Source organism: Argiope bruennichi, chromosome 10 (assembly GCF_947563725.1).
Source record: "Argiope bruennichi chromosome 10, qqArgBrue1.1, whole genome shotgun sequence".
Taxonomy (NCBI): Eukaryota; Metazoa; Arthropoda; class Arachnida; order Araneae; family Araneidae; genus Argiope; species Argiope bruennichi.
The window spans coordinates 41,650,302-41,677,726 of NC_079160.1; the positions used below are offsets into that span (position 1 = coordinate 41,650,302).

The window sequence follows — 27,425 nt, forward strand, 5'->3', positions numbered from 1 at the left end:
CACAATCGAAAATGTGAATGGCTTCCAAAATTATTTATTTTCTTTTTCCACGTTGCTCTCAAGGAGCTAACAATATTCATATCCAAAAGTAATCATTTTTCTAAATTTCTAAATTTTCATTCCATTCCAAATATTCGAAATGATATTATCAAAGAATGGCATTTACGTTCTTTTTATATTGTTCGCCAAACGATTTTTTTTCTGAATGTTTGAGGTAATAATTAAATAGGTAAGTAAATGCTCATAAGCATTGACATCACCTATAATTTTGATGGAAACTTTCAAACCAAATTACATTCATGCCTATAATTTCATTTTTAAGTTATTGTATTTATTGCCATATAAAAATAATTCTATAAAGAAATTTATCAGTTTCTAGACGATGCAAAAACAGCAATTAATCAAAATCGTTTGGTTGAATTGAATGAAAAATTGCAATTTTTTTAATATTATTAACATTAAAAAAATCTATAAACAATAGACATTTTTATGATATATCGTTGCAAGAGACTTAAATAATATTTCTACATTAAGTTGTTTTGATTCATAAAAATTAATATTCAGATTTATTAGCGAGGAATGGTCAATTCAATTCATTGTTGGCTTGCAATCTACAAAAACGAGAGTTGCAATGGCGATGCTTTATATCATTATGACCGCCAGAAAGCAAATGTTTTTACAACAGTACCATATGTTTCTGGATATAAAACTGCCAGATGTTATTTTCCTTTTCCTAAAATATTACCTTTTATTGTTCGTTCCGTAAACAATAAATACTTTCTGTAAGAAACATTAAATATTTCTTCATGTGCCTTTTTTTATTATGTTACCGTGCTTTTGCTCCATGAAATCAAAAGGAAATGTAAGGCACTCGTAAAATTAACCTTTTATCCAAAATGCTGTTCAGATCAAAATAATGATTATTTTCGGAATTATTTTTCATGAATTTGGGTTGAAATTCATTATTTTAATGAACCATAATTTTGGAATTCTGGGAAATAAGAAAGTTAACCAAGCAATAAAAATTTTGAGGTAATGAATAGTATATTTTTTCCATTGAATGAAGTATTTCAGAATATTTCGTTTAAGTATTCGGAATTTTTTATTTGTATTAATTGAAAAACTGGTTATAATTCACACTAGGTTTGAAACGGTAAATGGCGCTTGTAACATAATAATCTGCGTCATCCATTTCACCATTTGTTGATTTAAAAACAATGAACTCTAAAGTATGCACTACTGTTACATGCATATAACAATTTATTCATTGGAACTTCAAAATAAAAATACTAATCACATTCATATGAGGCGTTGAGGTTTAAATTAGACCAATATGTGATATTCACTTAACTAAGCTGTCTATCATATTTTATGAGCATTGAAAATGAACCATTTGAAAAATGTCTCCTTTTTATTATACAGCTAAATTATTTATTCCTTTTTGGTTTTAAAAAAAACGTGCTTTCAATTTCAATAAGATATATAGTTAATTCATTGAAATTGATAATGCATTCTATTTTCAAACGTTTAAATCATCTTTTTAAAAAGAGTAAAAGTTATGGGTCTTAAAATATAACATGTAAAATTCCAGACTTTATTTTTAAATGGTTAAAAAGCATAATTTCGAACAACCGAAAAAAAAAATACAAATATTTTCTGCGATTCTAATTAATTTTTGATGTAAAAAGTTAAGAATATTTATCACAGTGGGGTTTATTTTTGCAATATACCTGGCATTGCCAGGAATAAAATTATTTCCACATATAGATTAATTGAAAATTAATTAATTTTTATAAATCCCATAATATAACTTACATAATTTCTAAGTATATCAGAACAAAATTTGGTGAATTCAAAGTATAAAAAATTATAATTATCATGTATCAAGTCAGCCATTTACGATTAGATGTAGTAAATGCCATAAGCTCAGAAATCAAAAATCTATTTAATATTATGACTCAAACAGAATGCCAATGGGTATATTAAAAAAAACTATTTTCTTTGTGGATTAAATATAATACTTTTTTTAAAAAAATACTATACTGTCAAAAATAGTCAAATCGTCTGAAAATTGTTTTAATTAAAATGAGAATATCAATTTTATCAAGTGAGAATACATCAAACAACGTTAAAGTACCGTTTATAATTATTTTTCATAAAAGATTACAATCAAAGTATAACAAAGGTGACAGTTATCCTATTTCAAGTTAGACTTTGACGGCTAGATGTGATAAAAGCCATAAGTAAAGAAAATCTTCTTAATATTATCACTTATTCAGATTACTAATGTATATATTAAAAAAAACGTTCTTTTATGAATTAAATATAATATTTTTTTTTAAATACTATAATTTTCATCATATTTTCTGAAACTTGTTTTAATTAAAATTAGAATATCAATTTACATCAAACAACTTTTCAATGATGTCGATAATTATTTTTTCATAAGTTTATTAATAATTTTTGTAAGATGATACGAAATTTAATTAAATTCTGCTGAACAAAACGAAGGTAGATAAATAAAATGATTTAAAATATCTGCAATTCTTTCATTTCATAAGAATTGAGATAACAAAGGCAATATAATCTTTTCCATACATGGAATATTATTTTTAGTTAATAAATTTTTAATTAATTTTCACTGTGTTTTATTTTCGTAAGCAAATATTAAAGAAAATATATTGTATTATACAGATTGCTATTGGTTTGAATATATTCATTACTTTTCAGCTTTATTTATATTAAATAATATAGTATATCTGTTTTGAGTCAGTTTTTGCCAATTTTGTTCTTTTTTATTTTTTCATTATGCCGGGTTTACCCTCAGCCAATTATAAGATGGCAAGAAGGCAGCGCATGCGCTGAAAGACTGAAAAATGCTGCTCGGTCGATGGCAAGTAATTGTCCCGATGGGACAACATGCTACTGTATTGTATTTTTTCCCCCCTACTGCGCATGCGTTTGTAAAATTTGGCTCTTTTTTTTTGGCGTGAAAAAATTGATCACTTATAGATTAATTCCTCACATTTGGCTCTTTGTTCTTTCTGATGTAAGGTTGTGTTTGTTTGTTCTTTTTTTGTCCTTTTATTTGCCATTTTTTTTTCTGTAGTTTTCCATTTTAAGTATGTTGATATTTTTTTTTATTTTACCATATTCCTTTGTGTAAATATCCGATATTTTAATACGATACGTAGTGAAAAAGAAAAATTCAGGGATGCCAAAACGGCAATTTATAGCCAAGCATGGAATGCCTGAATCTACTAATGAAGCTGCTTCAAACATAAATTAGTTCCTATCTGCGCATGTGCTTGCCTATTGACCGTCTTATAACTGGCCGAATGTAAACCCGGCATTAAGCACAATCAGTGGTTAAACTTCAGATTATGGTACTGTTGTCAGTCTCACGAAATGTTCAGTGTTAATTCCTTGGCAGTTGTCATAAAAAAAATATTTTACTTTAGAAAAATTTATTTGCTGTTTTTCAAAGTATAAACTAAAATTTTATAAAGTACCATTATTTAACTTTTTTTTTTGGATTGCCAAAAAATTGCATTTACCGTATAATGTATCTACTTGATTTTGTGACAAAGTATGGTTAAATCTTTTCTGTTTCTTTTAATATTATTTTTCTACCTCCAAACTGAGTATAAAAAAAGCCATTTAATTTATTAAAAAATTATTTTCATGGTAACCAACTAAAAGCAACATTGCTGACAGTGGCGTTGACGTGTGGTTAATGGAGACAAGCAATTAATGTTATTAGGCGCTATAGAATGAGCGCATTGTGGTTAAATAATGAGCTTGACGTACCAGTTAATAGCCTCTTTGATGTTGGTAATTATCAAGGGGTTTTGCAAGATGGAAGTGTGACGATGCTTTTGAAAACCTTTCACCAGACTGAGTAGGTATTCAAAAGCATATCTGAACGAATTAGAAATATATCAGTGAAATATTTTCAGATAAATGTAGGAAAAGTGTCTTTTGCGATAATGTATTTCGGAATTAATTTCGGTAAATAATTAGGAGAGTTTTAATAGTTTATATAAATTAATAAATACTGTTGAATTTAATATTGTTGCAACACAAGTTTATATCAATGCAATAATTCATACAATGAAATTTTTTATTGCAAAATACATTTCAAAATATTTTTAATGATTTAAAATTAAAGAAAAAATATGTGGAAATAAATTAATATTATGAAAAACTAATTTTTGAAAATGATTTTAGTTGCAATTAGTAATTAATATTAATTACTAATTAATGAAAAAATAATTAAAAACAGTGCGAAATAGTTTTCTAACAATAATATACACCTTGGATATTGAGATAAAATCATATTCCAATTAACATTTCATCTACTGTGTAGAGTGTTTTGAGAAATTTTTGCTGCATGCAAAATTTACACAACAATTAATGTCATATCAAATTTCTTGCATTTCCTTATTTGATTTTTGGCACAAACATTAAATAAAAATAATTGAAAATCTGTTTTGGAATAGAGAGAAAATATAATGCATTTGCTAGTATGCTTTTTGAATACAATACATCAATACATTTTTGTGAAATTAGAAAAAAAAGTATAATATTTGTTGATAATTTTTCAAATATAACATAAAACATTTATGATAATAACATTTGGGGTAGCGAAGTAAGCTATTTTATTTTCAATCAACCAAAATCATAAAAGCGCGTCGTCGTATTTCTGTTTATTCAAAGAATAAAGTAAATACAGTGTATAAATATTCAATCAGAAATTTAATTATTAATGTTTGCTTTCATTAATGTATCACCGGAATTTAATTTCTTCTCCTCAGCGGAAATGTAGAAGATTTTATCTTCCTTTTTCAAGTTAGATCCAATGTATACATTATTTGAAAGAATTGTAAATAAATAATCACCGAACGATATCTGAATAAAACTCTTTGTTAAAATATGTACCTGCTAACGATAGATATTTGGAAAATATTGCTTTAAATATAATCTAAGTAGAGAGTTTGTCTATTTTTGAATAATTCATTATTTCAAATATTTTAATGGGAAAAAATGGTACCAATCTCTTAAGTCAAGAAATGTTTGCTTTTTAGTATTTAATTTTTGCTTCAATTTGTTTATATTTATGCTCGATTTGTAGCTCATTTTTGAAGCTAATTTGTTCATTTTAGACTGTTAAAAATTAGATACAATAATTTTATGTTTAAGTGTGACACAGGAATGTGTTTAGCTTGTTTAAATTTTCTTCATGAGCCCTATTTAACACTAAAATCTTTACAAATGAATCGAAATATTGCATATAATTTAATGAGCGGAATTTTCGAAGATTTGAAACAAATTCAGGTTCAGATTTTTCAACCTATTTATTGTATATCTATTAATCTCCAGGGAATATGATATATTCAAAAATATAACAAGCAAGGTACATGAAAATTATTATTTGATTTTATGTTTAGAATTAGATTATTGTTTGATGAGTTTAGTATTATTTTTGAAAATTTTATTATTATTCTGATAAGTTTAAAGATATTTTTTTAGAAAGAAAAGGTTTTTTAGGTAGGAAAAAGTAAATGTGTTTTTACTTTTTCACTGATTTTCAAGGGCCGAAATAGGAAATCACAGATAATAAAAATTATTTTTCTGTAATTTAAATTTTAATAATATCGTTTGGAATAAAAATTTTTATTTCAATCTCTCTCTTTTTTTAGCTCGTTTTCATTTATTTGTTTAAGTTTTTATCGTCTGCAGTTCAATAGATTATATCATTGTTATGAAGAAAAACAAGCTTGCAAAACCGATACTTTTTAAGTTTTCTTTTTCATAATTATTTGTGATTTTTCCTTTTCGATTTCGTCAACATTCATCCTGTCACAAACGATATCATTACTAATTCTTTATAAAACGTTCAAAGTCTTAAAAACGCATATAAATTGTTCACCAAAACTGTGCATTTCGACTATATATAATATATAACAAAGCGTTGCGACTACTAACTTACTTAACAATCATACAAATGCGAATATTATGGATGCCACCGCCTCTTGTAAGGCGAAATGTGCATTAATTGAAATTCGTCCCCAGCAGTTAGAGCTGTCAGTCTGCAAGTGTTATGAATGCCACCACTTGGAGATCTCGACAGTTCTAGAATCCTTGAACTTCACAAATCTCTCAGAGCTGTTTGTGTATATGACTTGAGTGCTAGGTTTAAATTCGCCTGAATATGGTGATGAATATACTAGACAATTATTAAAACTATGTATTATAAGTAATTATGAAAACTATAAATTTAGATTTGTTCCATAATTGCGATTTTTTTGACTATGTAAGTTAAATATATCAGACTAACCCTAAATCAATTAAATTCTCAAATGTTACACCAATTGGGGTTACGAAACACATTTATACGAAGTAAAAACATCATCTCATGTACTATAATTATGACGTATATTAACTTGTTTTAAATGTTTCATTTTATTAAAACTGAAACAAAAGAATAAATATTTTCTTTACTATCCAACTATTAATAAGAGTTTTTTTTTTTCTTTTTAGTTTGATGGCATGGACATATGTTTATTTTTATGTGTCATAGTTTTGGCAATTAGTTACAATTCATACCTTCCGAAAACAGCTGGCTTTGTTTTAAACCTGCATTCGCTTTTAACTTATAATTAATTTTGAAACACAATTTATATCTGAGAAGATTATAATATTTCTTTGCAGCAGCAATATAACAACAAAAATAAAATATTCAAAATGTAGTTATGGATTTCATTTACTATATTGATATATAACGTTATGAATTTTGCTGGTTTTATTCCTTTAAAAATAAAATAATTTAGAATCTTGACAATAAAAAGTTCAATAATTGCACTCTTATTTGCACTTTATATTTTTGTATAGGATGAAATAATGCCAAATACAAGTTTTGGTAATCTCTATTGCTTTCATTAACGTTGCTTATTTTTTTATTTTATTATTTTTTATAAAAAAACACAACAAAAAGAAAAAATTAGATTTTTTTTCTAATTTGCAGACGTAAAAATTAAATAAAACGAAAAACCTTCTTTTTTTATCGTTGAAAAGATCACTAAATCTTCAATTCTCACTTTTGACAGACGAATTTTGCCTTAAATTTTGATCGTTTGCTTTAGTGAGCAATATCTCGAATATTTAAAACTTGCAGAAAAATTCTGAATATATTAAATCGCTAAAATATGCATTTTTATAAGGAAGTTTATATAATCTCTAATAATTAAAATATAACATTTTTAATCTGATAATTTTCAAAACGCTTTATTAAATATCAGTGTAATTGAATATTTGATATCCATTCTGAAGAATAGAAAAAATGCTTAATGTTTGTCTTCTGATCAAAACCAGAAAAAAATATTTCCTACTAGAATATTAATAGAACAATAATGATTTTTTTTGTTCGTATAATTTTTAAATATATTCTTAAATAATGTTAAAAGTACTTCACATAGAATATTTTCATTAATTATTTTTTTAATAATTCACTGGTTTACTTTACATGAAGAGAAATTCAAAATTATATATTACACAAAGATAATATGCTTGCTATATTTTGTATTATTATTTAATATTTGAAGGCTGCACAATTTTGTGAAAATATTTAATAATATTTAAAAGCAATTAATGCCGTTTCGTTACTGTATTCCAGAATAAACTTCAGTTAAGAAAAAGAAATCTTTTCCAAAATAATTAAAATGCTACACAATGGTTTAATTCTCAAGGCATTGACATCCTTTCAAACATTTCCTTTGTGTGACATCAGACTAAGATAAGTTAGTTCCATACTGATGAACAATTTAACAATGTCTCTTATTTTCACTTTGTTTGCGTAGAATAAATATAACTTTCTTCTTCCAAAAAGTTGCCACTCCGTTTTCGCAAAATTTCATTATTATTTTTTTTTAATTTTTCTTAATATAATTACTTGTTATTCACTCAATTATTCTTAAAAGAATTCCCTCAAGTGAGAAAAACTTTTGTTCTGAAACGGTAAGTTATCGATTACCATTAAAGAAATTATGCAATCAGAACAGAATATTTCTTTGTCCAAACTTCGCGAAAGTCAGCATATGTTTGATTTCCACAGTTTGTTAGTTATTATACTTTTTTATTTCTGCTTTCTGTTGGAATTGTTTTTTAATTTATCGTCTGCTTCTTGAATGTTATGAATTTATTTTTCTTTTCCTTTTTAGCAAGTTGTGTCTGACTCCATGATGGCTGAGCTAAAGGAATGCTTCATGGAAGCTTACGACGACAATAAAGATGGGAAAATTGAGATAAGAGAGGTATGTAAAATAATCGACGATATTTTAATTTTGCATTGTATTGAAGTTAATTCTTTTTTCTTTTGTAACGATTTTTGCTCACGCAGAATTACATGATAATTTTTATCATAGAATTATAGTCTTACTGTGAATATATTTAATTTTCTGTTGAAACAAATTATGATTATTTTTTGTTAAAGATTTTTAATATTATTTTATGTCTAACTATTTCTATTTTTAAACCAGATTTTTATGAGTCTTATTTAAGTAATTTAATAATGAGATTTTGTGACTATAATTTTAATTCTGTGGCAGGTATTGGTTTCAATTGATTTAAACTAAAGCACCTGAAACACAAATTTGATTTTGGGGTATCAATTGGTAAATCTTAGGGATTAAGCGCCAAAAAATCGCCTAGCACATACGATAGATTCAATAAAAATACTGCTTTTATACCAAAAACCAATGTTTCGTAGTTATTACTCACCAATGCTATACAAGTGATTCATAGTCTTATCTGAGGTCTACAACTTTATGGTAGAGGAAAGGGATAACTGGTCTACTGGCCACACTCATAGTCTAAAAGTGTTGCTCTCTGATCTCAGATGTAGATTTAATAGTCAATTTTCAAAAAAAGAAGAAAAAATATTGAGAAACAAGAAAAAACAATCTTATTTTGTGATTGCTGGTTTTTGAACGATATTGCTGGCGAGCGCAGTGGGTATTGGAAAATGAGATAAGACTTGGCGATTAAAAAAAAAATGATTTCAAATTAAATTTTCTCTATTTTTTCATAAAACTCTACCACTATAATACCATCCTAAATCTTAGAGCAACACTTTTAGAATAAGTTTGTTTGTTTCTTTGTTTTTATCTGCGAATATGAACAGATAAAAAAAGTATATACTTATTGATATTTTTTGACGACTGTATTCTTTTCGACAAAAAAGAATTTTTCAAAAAATAATGCAGACATCAATTTTAAGTTTTTGCGAAGTATTTCCTTCCGTGTGAAATATATTTGAGTTAATCGTGAAATTTTTGCTCTAATTGATATTGATAAAAAATAAAATAAAGAACATTTTTTCCAACTTTATCCTTTCTTTTAAATTTACATTTCTCTTGGATTATTAATATTAAGCGGTTCATTTTATAGAACTTCGTAATAGGTATAATTTTTTTTTCTTTCAGATTGATAATTTTTATTTAAAAGCTTAACTTATTTCACCTTCCTTGTCCGGTTGAATATCCGAAGCAGGATTAGTAACCAGTTTGCATTGGTCAACTTAATAACTTAACCAATGAAATTTCTATTATAAATTTCTTTCTATGTCAAAGTGCCATTTGACCTATATTTTGGAGTTTTACATAAAGCGCTTTGAAAAAAAGTCGGCATAAAAGTCGGTTAATATGTTACAGTAATATGTTAATATGTTACAGATAATCAATATGTTACAGTAAATAATACACAAATTTAATAACATGCAATTTTTATTATTTAATAGATTTAATTTACTTTTTACCAAATTCTTATAATATTTTGAAATTTCTAAAAGATCATCAAAATTCATGGAAACTCCTTTTGTACACTCATACATAAATCTTTTGTACCTACAAAGCATTTGCTATTTCAAAATAGCCAACTATTCTTCGTCCAATATTGAGCTTTAGAGTTTAATTGCAATTTGCTACTCCTTACTAAACTTCCATCTCCGTGTGGATAATGTTTCTACATAATGATGGAGATTTGAAATCATGACCGTTTCTAATGTGAAACTATGGAAGCATGTATTTACCGCCTTTTATAGCGTAGAATTAACAAAAGCCTATGAAGACATGTCCTTTTGACGAAAACATAGTTCTACAGAATACCTTACAAAAGATTCCTCCAAGTACTTTGAATTCAGAAGGTTAATATTCTGACTAATAAAAGCGGAGAAAATGCTTTGTGGTAAGCAAACATAAGCCTTGATTCGTATTTGAAAACGGCTCGTTAGTACAACTATTTGAAGCATTTGGCATTGTAAATTGCCTGGCAAATTAAAACCACATTTAGGGTATTATGCTTGCTAATTTAACGCAGGGAATGCTGTCTAATTAGTTTGGAATTCCCAACTAGAAACATTGCATGGAATTGTTAGAGGTAATAAACGCGTGAGTGTAAAAGAAGTTTAAATATTGCGTTTAAATAGTGATCATTAAAATAATCAATGTTGATATTTTGATAAATCCTCCAATTTCAGATCTCTAAGTCTAAAAATGCATTTATGATATTAGGTCTGCTTCTTTGTCGCTGTGGATGGTCATTCAAAAACGCTTTGAATTACACGGGTGAAATTTGATTTGTGGTTTAAAAATTTTGTTTGTAAATTTGGCAGGAAATCTGGTTGCCCGAGTGTAAATGTACAAATTTACTAAAAACAAATACAGAGTTAGGTGGATGAAATCGTACACATATTTAACAAAATATTATCAAATTTAAAATTAAATCAGACAAAGTGTTGATGGTTTGTAGGTTTGTATTTCCGCATGCAAATTGAAACCCCATAACTCAGAAACACACCAGTTTGGATAAATGAAATTTGGCGCACAGCTTTAGCATCTAAACTATATATCCATAATCAATTTTGTGTCAAATCTATCAAATGGTTGATTGTCTGTTGACTTATATATTCTCTTATACATGCATGATAACTCAAAAGCGCAATGACTTAAATAAATGAAATTTGGTATATAATCTTTCTATTACAATTATAGTTATATATTGTTGAGTGATTTATAATCATTCAATAATTCATACGGTGGAGGGTCTTATTTCTGATTGGTTGATCCGTGAATCCAATCCCAGCTACGGTGTTTTATCCAAAGTCTGGAATTATTTTATTTAAAATGTTATCTGTTGTTTATTTAAATTCTAGAAAATTCTAAATCTTTCTTAAATATTCAGATTAGATTGTTCTTGAACATTCTAAATATGTAGAAAAGCTGAGGCACATCAATGTGAGGTAAGATATCATTTTCATGCTATTGTGAATTGTTTCATTCCAATAAATCTAACTGATTGTTTCAATCAACGGTGTAGTTATTTACATCTTTGTGACAATATTTATTACTATAAAGCACTATAAACCAGTTAAAACTACATAACTCAAATGTATTCTGTACATAAATAAAAATCTTGACTTGAAAATACTTGATACGTATTGCTGAATTACTGGAAAAATTATATTTTTTCCTAGTGAATAAAAATTAGTTGAATTACAGAAAAATCGCTTTCGAAGACATTTTTGAAATAGACTTCAAAAATCTCAAGAATCTTTTCAAATTATTGCATGCTTAGAGAGCTATCCCATTCATTTTTTATCGTCCTAAATTAATTGCAGTTTACGAATTAATAATCTTAGGTGCGGTGCGTTTTATAAAATATAAAAATTAAATTTCTGCATTTTTCTTATGTTAATAATTTAATATAAGAACGAAATTTGAAATACTCTTTCAGTTAATAAAAAAAGTGTTTTATATCTATGAAAGGTTCATTATTAAAATACTCATTTAGCAATTAATTAGGTTTTTTATTCCAATAATATACTGTTTCTCTTAAGCAAAATTTCATAAGATTTATTTTCTTTGCAACAATGAGAAATTGCGCTGTTAAAATTTCTGCAACTAGATAAAATTTTCAGAACTTTAATAATGTGATAATTAAAAATTTTTAATTCAGTCATGCTTTGAAAACTTTAGCAATAAAAAAATAATGCTTCAAAGTAACTGTAACTGTAATGTTATTCATGGTTATATGTTATTGTTATGTTAATACAAACAAGCATCATATAATTTTAAAAATAAATAAACAAATCCTCAAATCAGCCCAAATTCAGACAGCAAAAAAATCGTAATTGCACATCAATAAGTTAAACTTAATACTATTCCAAAGCTTTTAATTTCAAGAAACAAACATTGCGATCTTGTGCAACGTATTGCATTCCAAAAATATTCGAAGAGACAGTATATCGTTCAAAGAAGCAGGGAAGATGTAGACGATTTTTCTGACAACTCATATAAGCCAAGACCTGGAATTCTAAATTAGATACATATCAGTCTGAAATTCAGTATAATACAGAACTTTTCGGGACATATGTAAATAGATTCCCGCCCTAGAGGGACGTCGCTTTGAAACGGAAATCGTTTGCATATTCCGTCGGTAAGAGAAGTATAAATATTTACATATATGTCAGACGAACTACTCTATATAAATATACAGTCGAAAATCGCATACGGTAGAGCAGAATTTCAAGAGATTTTTTCAATTTTGTGAAAAGAGAATCCACCAGAAAACGATAATAAAAGTTAAAAAAAAGCTACAACGGAATTTTATATTAAGTCTAGTTGTTTTTCTCTCTTATTTCTCATACAATATTTATTTTGCCATAGAAATGTCATTATTTGTACACTGATTCAGTTTTATATGGAAAGATTCAACTAGGGATTGCAATACCGGTATACCGAATATCGGTATTTTGAGCCATTTGTACAATTTTGTAATACCGGTATTCACAAGTTTAAATACCGGTTTTTCGGTATTTACTAGAAATTTTTAAAATTGTCTTCACTATTTGTTCAGGGATCGCCAACATTGCAAAATAGTATACGTTTTTGTTTTTATGTCTCCCTAACGGGCGAAATTAATTAGCTAATTAATGGCTGAATTAATTGCTTAAATCTAAATCAGCGAAACATGGATTATCCTTGAAAGAAGATATTGTATCCATAACGACTGATGGAGCAACAGTTTTGAAAAAAATTGGAAAGTTGATTGGTGCAAATCAGTAATTGTGCTATGCTCATGGAATTCAATTAGGAGTAATAGATGTATTATATAAAAAAAATAACAAAGAACAGAAGAATTCAAATGCTGTGGATATAGAAACTTCGGATTCCAAATTTGAAGAGAATAAGAGTGAGAGTGATATTGACAATGATGATAATGACAATGTAATTGTTGAAGAAGATATTGCTAATAAGAATGAAATATTTACCCATCAAGAATAGCTTCCTATAATTTATAAATTTAGAAAAATTGTTAAGATATTTAAACATTCCCCTATAAAAAATGACATATTACTAAAATATATACTAATTGAAAATAAAACAGAATGTATGTTAATATTAGATTCTAAAGCACGTTGGAACAGTTTACTCCTAATGATGGAACGATTTATGAAACTGAGAAATTCAATCGAAAAAGCAATAATCGACTTAAACATGTAAATTAATTTTTTAGATAGTGAATTCGACTTAATATCCAGAACTGTATCAGCTCTACTTCCAATAAAACTGACCATTGAGGCATTATGTCAGAGAGATTCTAATTTATCAACAGCTAATGCAACAATAAATTTCATATTGCAGTCACTGAAAGAACAACACCCATCACTATCTGAAGAATTTATTATATATTACATTGAAAAATCGTACAGAAGAAAGGCATACCGAAATAAAAAAAAAATGTCTTACGGTATTTACATAATTATAATGATTTTAAAAATAAAAAACCAATTAATTAAAAGAGACTAACCAATTCAAATCTGATCACGTTAGTAAATTTTCTTAAAATTTTTCACCCACAAACCTATCCACATTCAGAAGAATTCGGTTCAGTTACCTAAGATTATGATGACACTAATGTCGATAGTGAAAAGGAATTGTCTCTTGAACAAAATTTAGAATTAACGACAAATAAAAAAATTCCAACGAACCAAAATACAATTCAGAAATTAGGTATATCCAAAACCACCCGACGGGAAATCGATTTATTTGAAGATGAGGAATTTAGATAAATACTTGGAAAAAGTATATCGCGCCTTGCTAACAGTACCACCAACTAGCGTAGATGCCGAAAGGGCGTTTTCGACAGCTGGTAATTTTTGCACAAAATTACTTTTCAGGCTTAATGACAGTACAATGGATACATTGTTTTTTAAGATCACATTTCAAAAATTTGTAATAGTACCACAGACTGAATAGTGATATTTACACTTTTTTGTGATTTAAATAAATAAGATGTTCCTTTACTTTTTTGTGATTCTTTATATACTGTTATAATTTATAGGATACAAATTATTTTTTGTGATATTTACACACTCTAATAAAACTGGCAAATAAAACAAACACCCGTGTTTACTTTCTTTTTCTAAAATTTCTAATACCGGTATCCCGGTATTAAGATTTGAAAAATACCGAATACCGGTATTGAAATTTTGGTCCAGTATTGCAATCCCTAGATTCAACAGAGAGAATTCAGTTAGATTGGAAAAGAGTAAAGAATAACATGTTAAGTAAATTCATTTTAAATGTATATATTTTTAAAAATAATTCAGAAAGCTGAAGGAATAATCTCAAAAAAAAAAAATTTTTTTATTTCATCAATTTTTATTTCCTTTAAAAATGTATTCATTCACTAGATTTGTTATCAAAAATCGCCTGACACGATCGTTTAATTTTAAGTATTATAAAAAATAAAAAATAAATAAAAATTGAAAAAATATTCGATTTTAAAGTTGGTGTAACTTCGCCACTTTTATCAGATAACTAATATCTCCATTTTACAAATATTCTGATTTCAAGCTAACCAAACTGAATGCTCCTTATTTATTGTGGAAGTACCATTTAAAAGAAATCATCTAATCTCCATAGCGTTACTCCATCTGGCGTAGAAAATTCACGCATGCGCATTGTGTTCTGATTGTTGCATTTAAAACTAAACATTGTTAATGAATCTATCTGTTCATGATGAATCTGAGAAAAGTTTGTTGAAAACTTCTTGACATATTATATAAATTAAAAAAAATATTCTTTAGTGCCCATAAGGTTTAAATACTCAGTGACTCTGTTTTCAGTACTCATATTTAAAAATAAAAAAAATGCTTCTTTTCAGTAAAAAATAAATATTATTATATTTATTGCATTATAATCATTTCCACTTTAATTTAAAGCATAAATTCTACGGGAGCTAATAGAAAATGAGAGAGATACATATTACGTTATTACTGAAGGCCTTTATAATATTATGAGTGAATTATATGTCTACTAAAATTTGAAGTTTTAAAATATTTTAATGAACAAGCAATTAAAATGGGAGTTCTATAAAATACTTAATTATTAAAATTTTAACGTGCATTAAGATTGGCGAACCGGCTGGTCGCCAAAGGCGGCTCGTTCTTTATAAGTGAAAAGATATAATTAATCGAAATTGGTGGATGAATACTTGAATATCAAAGAGAACTTGTTATAAGTAAGTTTAAACCAGCGGAAGTGATCTTCCCAAAGCTTGATCACGTGCTCTCTAACAAAAGTGTTATCTCAGAAAACGCCTTGCTTGGCATTGATGTTCAGTACTTACGAAATATCAACATTTAGCATTTTTATTGAATGTATCGTGGCATCTTTCACGAATTTTTTGGCGATTAATCCCTGACATGTGGCTAATAGAAACTGCAAATCTAATTTGTGTTTTTGATGCGTTTTTCCTCAATTGATTGAAACAAAAATTTGATACTAAACTACACTTGTAGTCACAAAATCCCAAATTTGATATATTTAAATAATTGAGTGTTTGAGGTATCGCGTTTACATGTTTCTGAGAGTACAGGTCGACCAATAGTCAACACCATCTTGGATTTGATTCAAATTTTGATTAGTGTCGACACTATAGACGTTAAATCTGTGTACCGAATTTTATCTATTCAACTTACATCGTTTTGATATTAACGTATTTACTTATATTCGAGCAGCTGGACAGAAAGACTTCCTGTGAATGGATTTTACTCAAAATATGATAGAAGTCTACAAATGTAGTTTAAAGACCATGTACCAAATTTCGTTTGTATAGGACAAAGCGTTTTTAAGTTATCTTTATCATAAACAGAAAAAATTTCCAAAAATATATTTTTCGAACTTAGGGAGATATAAAACTCTTAGTCAACATCTTAATTTCGAATTTTTTGACTCTATTTTCTCTATACTACGTATACAAGAAAGTAAAAACTAAAAATTCGAAGTATTTGGCACTATCAGTTATCTGAGTGTTTGATTTCATTAAAAGTTCTTATAAATATCCACCTCAAATGGTCATTTAAAAAAAATCAATTTTCTTTTTTTTCACCCTGTTAGAGATTATTTCAAAGAGCATTGGTAATAATCGCATGAACCACTGAATGTATTTAATCATACTAAATGTTTATTTTGTTTTCAATAACTTGATTTGAAATGAAAAATAAACAAACAAAATACAAAATATTTTCATCATTTTACTAATTAACGCAACATTTACATCAGTACCTGAAATTGATTTGTTTGTATTTTTTGTGCAGCTTGCCCAGCTTCTGCCACTGGAAGAGAGTTTCCTCCTCCTGTTCCGATTTGATAATCCACTGGACTCGAGCGTGGAGTTTATGAAGGTAAAGTATATCATTGAAACATTTTTCATAATATGTTTAATATGGAAATTCTTATATATAATTATAATGATGTTGTCTAATATATGGGACATTTCCCTAACAGTTTTCTTGACTAATCATCCATTTATTAACATCGAGCCACTCCATATTTTTATAAATTTACCGATAAGCAATTCCTTGCAAATTGCAAATATTTCTTAAAACAATAAAAATTATTTTCTTCACTACTAACTAACTACTAATTCTACTAACTACTAATACTAACTACTACTACTAACTACTAATTCTACTAACTACTAATACTAACTACTACTACTAACTACTAATTCTACTAACTACTATTCTAACTACTAATAAACTACTAATTTCACAAAAACTCACAGGGTTTCCGCATGATCGTTAAAATTAATTTTCTCTGCTTTTCCTCGCGAGTTATTGATCGCTCATACTTTTCTTGACTGCCAAGCAAACGAAAAATCTGTTCTGCATAACTTTTCAAGACAAATGAATTGCGCTGCCATCTGGGAAAAATACATCTAGATGACTTTCTCAAATTACGAATCATTTGATAATTTTTAGTGCCATTCTATTTGGTCTTCGGTCATATTGTTAAGAATCTGCAATATTGTTTTCATGCGGAGTTAATCTCATAGGAAAGAAAAGAGTTTTACAGATATTTCTTATGGATGCTGGATGACTAACAAATCAAATAAATATATCAGATAATAATAATATATTTGCACACATAAATTTATTTGCTTTTTACTTAAACAAAAGTCAGTAAAGTATGAGAAAATGTCTCGTTTCTAAAAATTGTGTCTTTTATGATACTAATAATCTTAAATATTCTAGAAATTTCTAAACATGTTTGATGTTTGATCGCCTTTGTTTCTTCTACAGTGAAAGCTACTGAATGAAAAAAAAATAGACATGCACCATTAAAAATAGATATTAGACTCCTTAAGAATAGGCGTACACCGTTATATTATACTGCTAAAATGACAGAAATTTGTATAAAATTTCATATGGCTCTTATCAATAAAACACTTTGGAGCTGTCTCTCCAATGTATTGAATGGTATTTACTGTATAATAATCGTTCTAAACAGCTTTGATGCACGTTAAATTCGTCGAGGCCAAACGTTCTTCCGCTGTGTGGTGAGGAATCAGGAGAGGGGTTGTCAGCTCATGTGTCATCCTTGTCATCTGACCGCGGTTCAAAATTACGACTCCGTCCCAAAATAGTCTTAGTGTTGCTTTAAAACGGGACGTTAATATAAATGAACTGAACTGAACTGCATAATAATTGTATGTTATTCTATATAATTGATAATTACTTATTAGAAATTATTGAAGAGATTTTCATTTTGTTGCTTTACAATAATTCTGATATTATTATTTCTATCGTAACGTACATTGTCCTTTTTTTAAATATCCAAGTTATAATTGCATTTTTCAGATAGTATAGTAAAGATTGTAAAAAAATGATTACTAAGTTTCTTCAAAGAGAACAGTTATGCATATTCATATAAGACAAGAATTAAAAGCATATTTGAAGGTGCATTTAATTCATCTATGAGCAAATACGACAAAATTTCAGCTCTGAACTACATATATAAGTTATTCCAAAATATATTCCAACTTAAATAACTATTTTCATTTTTATTCTCGTTTCTACTGTTTCTTAGAGATATAAACGAAATCAAAATAAATGAGATGCTTGATATCGCATATATGGAAGCATCCATCACTGTCATGAAAATAACGGTGACATGCATCCAGAAAAAGAATCATTTTGCCATCAATCAATGTCTTGAAGGTTTAACAGTAAATGATAGGAGTTTCATACTTCATAAGCGTTGTTTTGCTTCCGATGGAAAGATAATTTAGTCAGAACAAGAAATATTAGGACAAAAGTCTTTTTTTTTATCAGCTGTTAGACAGCTTCGGCTACAAAGAAGCAAATTCATACTTTTCTAGATATCTAGAGTGTGTAATGGCTAGGCTCTGAATGGTGAGAAAAAATGCCAAAACTTATGGCTGCTGGTTTTTTCATCATTATCAAAGATTACCTCTTTGTTCAAATAGTTATATTAATTATCTGAAAATAGTGTACTCTCCTTTAGACTTCCACTAGTTGATTTGTCACATTTTCTTGATCAAAATTAGATGAGTGATTTTCAAAAATAAGAAAATCCATATTTTATTTATTTTTAAATTATAAAAACATTTGATGCTGAATATATTGATTTTATATTAATATTAACCTCTGAATCATCATGCATGTGCGTCATACGCACATAGAATTATCGTTTTTTGGATCTTATGGTGAACGAAAAATAATCATTTGAAGGTCTATAATTCCCAATTATAGCATTTTTTACACAAACACTTCAAATATTCTATGGATTCTTATCAAAATCAGTATGACAGTACATTCGCGAAATGGAAGTTTTCGTCTAATTATACCATGAAAAAAGCAAAATTGCTAAAGTATTAAAACTAATAATCAAATATGCTATCTGTATAGTACAGCACCAAAGTCGAAATAACAAATATTTGCCGTTAGGAATTGTCCATTTCAACACAAATTGTTTTTGGTCACATGAAGCCAGCAATAATGATTATTTATTTCATTTATTTATTGATTTATCTCTTCCTTTATTTTCCATTGTTAATTCAAATTACAAAACAAAACTTTTCCTTATCTACCAATAAACTTGCTCGAAACAAATAGAATAAAAAAAATAGATATTGTGACTTGACTAGCCATTTTCAATCAGGAACTGTGATTGTTTTATATTCATAATTATAAAATAATAGCCATAATGACAAAAATATATGACTAATTAACTTTTAAAAAAAAATTCAAATTTTGTTTTCGTTCTTTTCCTAAATTGGTGGGAAAAGTAAATCGGAAACTAAAACGAATTATTAACTAAGCGAAGCTAAAAATGAGCGAAAGAATTTTATAATGAATTTCAATGAGCTCTAAAATACAAAGTTAACATTTCTCAAGATAATTAATTTACATGTCTACAAATAAGAAAAGTTGTTATATATATCTGAAACTACATTATATTTTAGATTATACTTAAGATGACTCATTGGATGCATTAAAGCTTAGTTTGGACATCAAAGGAATGAAGCATTCAATAATCTGATTAAACGAGCAGCTACCCACGAAATCCCATTATATTAAACAACTCTAGAAGAATAGTGGTGGACTTCCAATTCGGCCGATTAGGCAGCTGCCTAGGGTATTAAGTTGTCGGAGACTTATTATTATTCTCTTGCTGTCAAATAAATCAATATGTAAAGAATGCAAATAACCGAGTGAAATGGGAAGAATATTATCATTTTGTCCTATACAATTGATCACATTCTTATATATTTTATTGTGTTTGCTTTGATATTAAAGTGTTTATAATTACCGAGAGTTTTCTTAAATAATATAAATGGAGAAATAAATGCAGATCAATCATGATATATCTCTACTAATAATAAAGGTGTGTGTGTGCGTGCGTGCGTGTGCGTTGTGTTTGTTCTATAATATCAAGCCCTTTGACTTACAGCTACTAAATTTCGAATATGTACCTGGGGAGGTAGAAATGTGCACGTCCGAGCGATTTTTTAAATGTTAATTAGAATTTTACTTAATTAAAAATTAGACTGAATTTGTCGTTTTTCCGAAATAATTATTACTATTTTTATATTAGTTGTAAAATAAAAACGTCTTTTTAATGATGCTAATTTTATAATCATAGGAACTTTTGCTGAATTTTGGCAATTTTTTAAAAATATTTTTTTGCCTAATTTCTAACAATAGATTACATTGTTTTCCGGAAATTCAAATCGTTACCCTCGTTTCGTTATATTTAAATATATAATTTTCTTTAATTGTGGAAAACTAAGAAAGAAGGAATTTGTTTAATATCCGTGTAATTTACAAAAATAATAAAAAACTGATGTTACAATATCTCGAAAGTTAGAACGTAAATGTTAAACAGTTTACCGGAGTCATGGACATAGAATTATATCGGAACAATTTATTTGAAAACAAATATAACCAATATTTCTGGCAAACCACCTCGTCTCCTGAGGCAACTAATAATAAATAAATAATCTATGCATTTTTAAAATTTACAAAATTAAAGATCAAATTCAGTCATTAACATATTCATTTAGTTTAAACCTTCTGCAATGTGAAACTAAATTGGTAAATTTATTAAAAGAATGTCCTTAGAATGGACACTGTCTAGGGCTGCAAAATACTTAAATTTACCATTGTAAAACCGGAATTAATTATATAAATTAGTATGCCGAAGCTACCCTCCGATTTCGAGGATATACATGTACCCTAATTAGAATTTATCGTTTCATTACTGATGGAGCATTCCTAAAGAAAGCAGAGCACAAAATATTGTAATAGCTATCGTGTCAAAATTGATGTACTGTAAAGTCTCGATCCAATAAAAGGTAGCGTTATGATCAAATTCTTTATTTACATAAATTTACAGTTCCTCATCTAGGTTAAATGAGTTCGAGGTTCAATGATTTTTATTCGACACAACAAGGATAGTTCCTCGAATACTTCGGAGAAACCTCTTAAGAAAACAGCTAGCCGACTCGTAGCGTTCTCGCAAACAGGCGTAGCTCCAGGGATCCACCGAATCTTTTCGGGTGGAATTCTAGTCGGACACTGCGCTTTCTGCCTCAGTGTCCACGATTCTTCTCTTCCAATCTCCTCGCACTTTTATCCTGTTCCCACCCTCATTCACATCGGACCATTTTCCCGGTTATCCAATAATCGTTCAGCAACAAATTCACTGGTCTACCGTCGACCGTGGGAATGCGTTGGGGAGCCACCCTCACAATGTAAAGAATGCAGGTTTACATCTGTTTCAAATACAATGCAGGTGGGGTCCCTTATCTGGACTCGCACTAATTGCCCAGATGTCCTTACTTTAAAGGAGTTGACCACCTGGCACTTCTGGAAGCACTTACACTGCGGTAGGGCGTCGCCACTGCTGATATTGCTGTCTGGATGCTAATTATGCGTGGGAAAAGAAACGTCACCATGATCAAACAGGGAAGAAGCTGAATCATTACAGTACCCATGGAATGGCTGCAACTCTTAAATTGTTTTAAAAAAAATATTGAAATAGTATAAAAAATAAGCTTTCTGCAATAATATTCTCTACAGATTCAGCTTAAATTTAAATTAATTCATTTTTTTAATTGAATCAAAATTAGCATTCTTACTTTCTAAGGTTATATGTGCCAAATTTTTATATAAATTTATAAAAAATGTATTTTTATATTGTCAACATTCAGAAATATTAGCGATTATTAAATAATAATAATTAAAGACTATTAAATTAATATCTTTTAAAGGGCAGTTTTTAAAACTTTGTAAATGATGTGAAACTCATTTTTCTACAATCATGCTTTCTGAATTTATCGCGGGAAAAAAATTAATTTTAATTAAAATTTCTAAAAATCATTAGGAGGTACATATTCCCACTTTCCAATATTTATGTGTAAAATGTAATAGTTTTAGATCAAATGTTCTGGCCTGCACAACCCTAAAACTCACACACACTCGTCTTTATTAATAATGGAAATTTTATAAACAAAATATTGTAACCAGATAATCAACTGAACAAAAAAAAAATGTAATTTCTCATTTCATTCTAATTGACTTCCATATGCAAACATAAGTTAGTTTAATTTATCTTCCCTTGAGTTTAATTTTCGAATTCGTAAACGTCTGCCAATTCCATGAACTTCAGAAAAATTCGAACATTAATCAATGGAGTTAGTTTTAATATCTTGATATTTACTTTGTACTCTGCTACAAAGAAAATTTTGGTTTATTTGGATTCTAAATGGATTTAATTAATATTCTGGTTCATTTTAATAAAACCAGACCTCATCCATTCTTCAAATTTTGTTATCAGTGCATTCAGATTATGGTATGATTGTTATTAAAATATAGTTGCAAAAGAGAAACTCTGCAACATTAAGTTTGAATATAATTTGTAAAATGGTCGTTATGCCGGGGTTACACTCGGAAAATTGTAAGAAGGCCAGTAGGCATGCATAGAAGACAGAAAAATGCTATTCGGTCAATGGCAAATTATTGTCCTGACGGAACAACATGTCGTGTATCGTATTTTTTTTCTTACTGCGCATGTGTTTGTTGAATTTGGCGTTTTTCTTGGCGTGAAAAAATTGATTACTTATCATAGAGTAATTCCGCCATTTTTTGCTTTTTGTTCTTTCTGATGCGAGGTTGCATTTTTTTTTTCATCTTATTTGCCATTTCTTTTCTATAGTTTTCCAAATTTAAGTATGTTGACCTTTTTTTATTTTATGATGTATAAATATGTATTATTTTAATCGATACGCAGTGAAAAAGAAACAATTTAGGGTCGCCAAAACAGCAATATATAGCCAAGCTAGGAATGACTGAATCTCTTATGAAACGTAATTCAGTCCCTTTCTGCGCATGTTCTTTCTATTGACCATCTTATAACTGACCGAGTGTAAACCTGGCATTAGTCTTAGTTCATCTGTCACAAAAATAAAATGAATCACATAATATAACGATTATTGTATTCAAAAGGGCGATTCATTTTAAGTTAATTTGCATTTTAAAATGCAAATGACAAGTATTTGTTCTTCGAATAAATCCTTTAATAAATGATATTCCACCAAAAAAAATAGTTCCATTAATATTAATATGTTAGTACAATTACTACTACAAAATATATTAGACTAAGAATATATTTTTGTCTTTTTTATTCCTTAGATTATTTTATGGAAAGTAATTAAATCAGAACATTATTGGCAATTCTTTCAGAAATAAATTAATTCTGTAAATGGTACCCAAGGCAGAATTTTGATGAAAATTAATATATTTCAAGAAAATTACTTATTTTAACTCCAGTTCTAATCTTAATCTTTTTTTACAGATCTGGCGAGAATATGATTCAGATGGTAGTGGTTTCATCGAAGCAGACGAATTGAAAGTAAGAATTTTTTTCTTTTATTATATGGCAACATAAAATGATAGCATGAAAAATATTTAATTGCTTCTCTGGAACAAATTTTTTGAATAAATTAATTTTATATGATTCAGTTTTAACAACAACTAGCCTTATTTTTGAATGCTTAAAAGAGCAGACGATATAAAAGCCTAGAATTATGTTTTTATTTTCTAGATTCGTTTTGAAAATGATGAAATTCATCACACTGCATTTAATTAGAACAATCTCTTTGAAGTAATGAATTCAAAGTATATAACATTTTTTCATCTGGAAAACAAAACCGCATCTGCAAATAACAACACAACTTTTAATAAAGGGAGTTATTTTTAATTATATATCCAAATAAACAGGGAAGGTTTGTTTGTTGACATAAGGAAAATAATTATTTCAAAGGTTTTATGTTTCAATAAATGAAAAAAAAATGATTTTAGTTTTTTTTAATGAAGATTCCTTTAACTTTTTATTATTTTACTTCAAATTCTTTATACTTTACAATTAGCTATACACGTAATTATAGGTATAAGGAAAACAGAAAAAAAGATATCAGTTTATTTTTTATTAAAAAAATTTCTTTATTTTCAAATGAAAGTTATTTTAAAAATAAAGGAATTAATAGGTAAAAAAATGTTTTAATGTAAAAAAAATTCATCTCTTTTATAAAAGAAATGTTTGGTTATATTGTTAGGAATACTATAATAATTAGAGAGTTTATGGTATTTGAACAAAAATTATTAGTATGTTAAGTTCATTATATTCAAAATTTTAAAAAATTATTGCATACTTAAATTTCTAATTAAAATCATTAAAAATAACATTTTAATGAGTAAAAGGTAAAAAAACAACATTTTAGGTAATAATAATGTTATGATGTTATACTGATGAAAGATATTCAATAAATCAAAATAAATTTATACAATAATAAAAACTATAAACAAGACTAGAGAATTATTTGCAATTCAAGATATTTATTTGCAATTGAACATATTAAATTGCAGAGAATCTTTTATCACAACCATGTTTATAATATTATAAGATCAAGAACGTTATGTCATTTTATAAAAATAAATATAATATATAATATTAAAAATAATCAATTAGGTTAAATTAAATTTGTTATAAATGATTAGGAAAATCTGCAAATCGAAGTGTAGAGGGCTAAAAATTTATAGAATTCCCTACTGAAAAATTAAATCATGATGCAATTACTTCGATATGCTTAGAAAATAACCGAACGATACTTCATTTTTTATATATTTATTTATTTCGATTTCACTACTGTTCTTTACATATTTGCACGAATTTTCCACGGCGTAAAACAAGGTTTCAAGTCATTTTCTGTAAACCTTTTTTTACTTCAAATATCATTATTTTCACTGTATTTGCAATTGCAAAATCTAACATAATTATGATCATTGAAAGTAAAACGAATATACTTATGGTGAGACAGAGTGTATATAGTGAGTACTTATAGATGATATCCCAAATTTGACCATACAGTGATCTAATAACAGTGATCTTATTAGAATAACAATAGTATTTAATTTTCTCGATGAAGGGACCAAGATTTATTTTTTTTCCCAAAAATTTGGTCATTTACTTTATACCCGTTCACGTAAAACAATCTGTACATCTATGTAAATAAAAATTAAAACAAATAAAAATTAAAAGAAACAAAATATAAAAAACAAATACCGAGAAATTCGAAGAAAAATGTCAAACTTGCTACTATATAAACATTAGATTAGATTAAATGCTTAGAAAATTACGATTAATTTTCCATTTCCAAACGATTTTTAGTGAAAAGAATTTAAATTAACGGCTTCTAATCAAAACTCCTGTAAAAAAAAATCCCAAAACATTTGTTTGTCTTTCATTTCTCTGTTAAACGTTTTATGTATGTGTGTGGGGAGATGGCAAAACAAAACTCATTTCCGTCTGTAGAATGAACTTCCCGCCAATTTGGCGTAGGTTTTAATTTTCACCTGGCATTTGAGTCTGGAAAAGAATTCATTTTCAAAGTTTGGCGAAACGAAAAAAAAACCTATTTACTACAAATGCACAAAAGTCGGAACTTGTTTACTCAGAACGTAATCTCTTTTTCCGCGAATGAAGCAGCTTGCCTATCTTCTTGTGCAGCTGACAGTTGACAAGACGGTTGAAGGGAATTAATTCTCCTTGTTTGTCATTCTTTTCTTGCCTTTCGAGAAATCATATCCATGTGGCTTAAAGAAATGTTTACATTGCTAAATAAAGCAGTTTTTGACGCAGAAAATAGTGACAGTTGGTTAATGAACGTAAAAGTTTTGTGTCTTCATATGAAATATATTGCATAATATGATATTTATTCAATGAACAGAATAGTTTGTAATTAGGTTTATAAAATCCCCTTCCAGATATTTATACTAAAAATGTTATACTTTATGCAATGCTAGGTCAAAAGCATTCAAACACTAATCCAGCTATTGTATTTTCAGATAATTTACCAAATTTCTTATATTATTTTAAACTAGCCGCCTTTGGCAACTATCCGGTTCGATAGTATTAATGCTGACTAAAATTTTTTCAATTCAATATTTTAATTAATTTGTTTCTTAATGGTTTCTGCAACAAAATATTTTAAAGCTTCAAATTTTAATACACCTATAATTCACACATACTATCATGTAGACCTTAAGCCGTTTTTCGTTGTACTATGTATGTACTGTTCTTTGTACTATGTATTTTTCTTATTTTCTGTGAGATCACGTAAAATTTCAACTTTAATGTGCCAAAGATAAAACTGCAATTTGTATAAAAATATTTTTTTCTGAAACTAAGCATTTAAAACAAAATATGAGCACTGATTACAGTCTGATGTGGACTACGAAATAATTCTCATAATTTATGCAATATCTGAAAGAATTATTCAACCAAAATTTCCCAGATCTCTCATAAAATGAAATTCTTCATTTTGCTATCAAAAGGAATTTAATGATGTCAATAATACTATTTTATTTTGTTTTAGTCTATAAATATGCTTCAAAAATTATGAAGTCTAAATTTTATATAGTCTATTAGTCCTAAGAAATAACAATAGACGAAATATTCTGTAAACACCAACTTTTAAAGAAATAAATTATCATTTCTGTATTTTGTGATCAAATCTGTCGGATTTATGAAGTTTGAATATTACAATTGTACAACAATCAACATTTTCATAACCTTAGGCCAATCAGTCTAGATTAACTATGGGTGTTAATTGCCATATCTTTTTGAGACGGTGGATGAAATAGTCTAAATAGTAATATTCAAATTTTCATAAATCAATCAGTTTCAGTGATCGATTTAGTTGACTGGAGTGGTATTCTTTTTATTTAAAATATTAGTGTCTCAAGAATATTCTGTTAAATATGATTCACAGAGTAGAGGATCTAGATAAAAGCTAAACATTCATAATTTATTAGAGCATTTATTGACAAGTTACATAAAATATAGACCATTTAAATACGCGTATTTCCATTATTAAATGCTTACAAATTAGTCGCTGGGCCCTGAATAAAAAGGATATATTAAACTATTTTTACTTTAAATAAAGCTGATTTATTGATTTAATAATATAAATATTGTAAAAGATCACAGAAACCT

At 27.6% G+C, this 27,425-nt stretch overlaps 1 protein-coding gene across 1 annotated transcript in view; it reads left to right on the plus strand.

The window, feature by feature from the left end:
* The window catches only part of LOC129987882 (calbindin-32-like), a 424,993-nt gene that overhangs the window by 281,806 nt on the left and 115,762 nt on the right, over window positions 1-27,425 (plus strand). Inside the window, exons 3-5 of the mRNA XM_056095864.1 lie at window positions 8,220-8,312; window positions 16,661-16,747; window positions 23,727-23,783. Of these exons, the coding sequence (XP_055951839.1) occupies window positions 8,220-8,312; window positions 16,661-16,747; window positions 23,727-23,783 (237 nt within the window). The remainder of the gene's footprint in view (window positions 1-8,219; window positions 8,313-16,660; window positions 16,748-23,726; window positions 23,784-27,425) is intronic.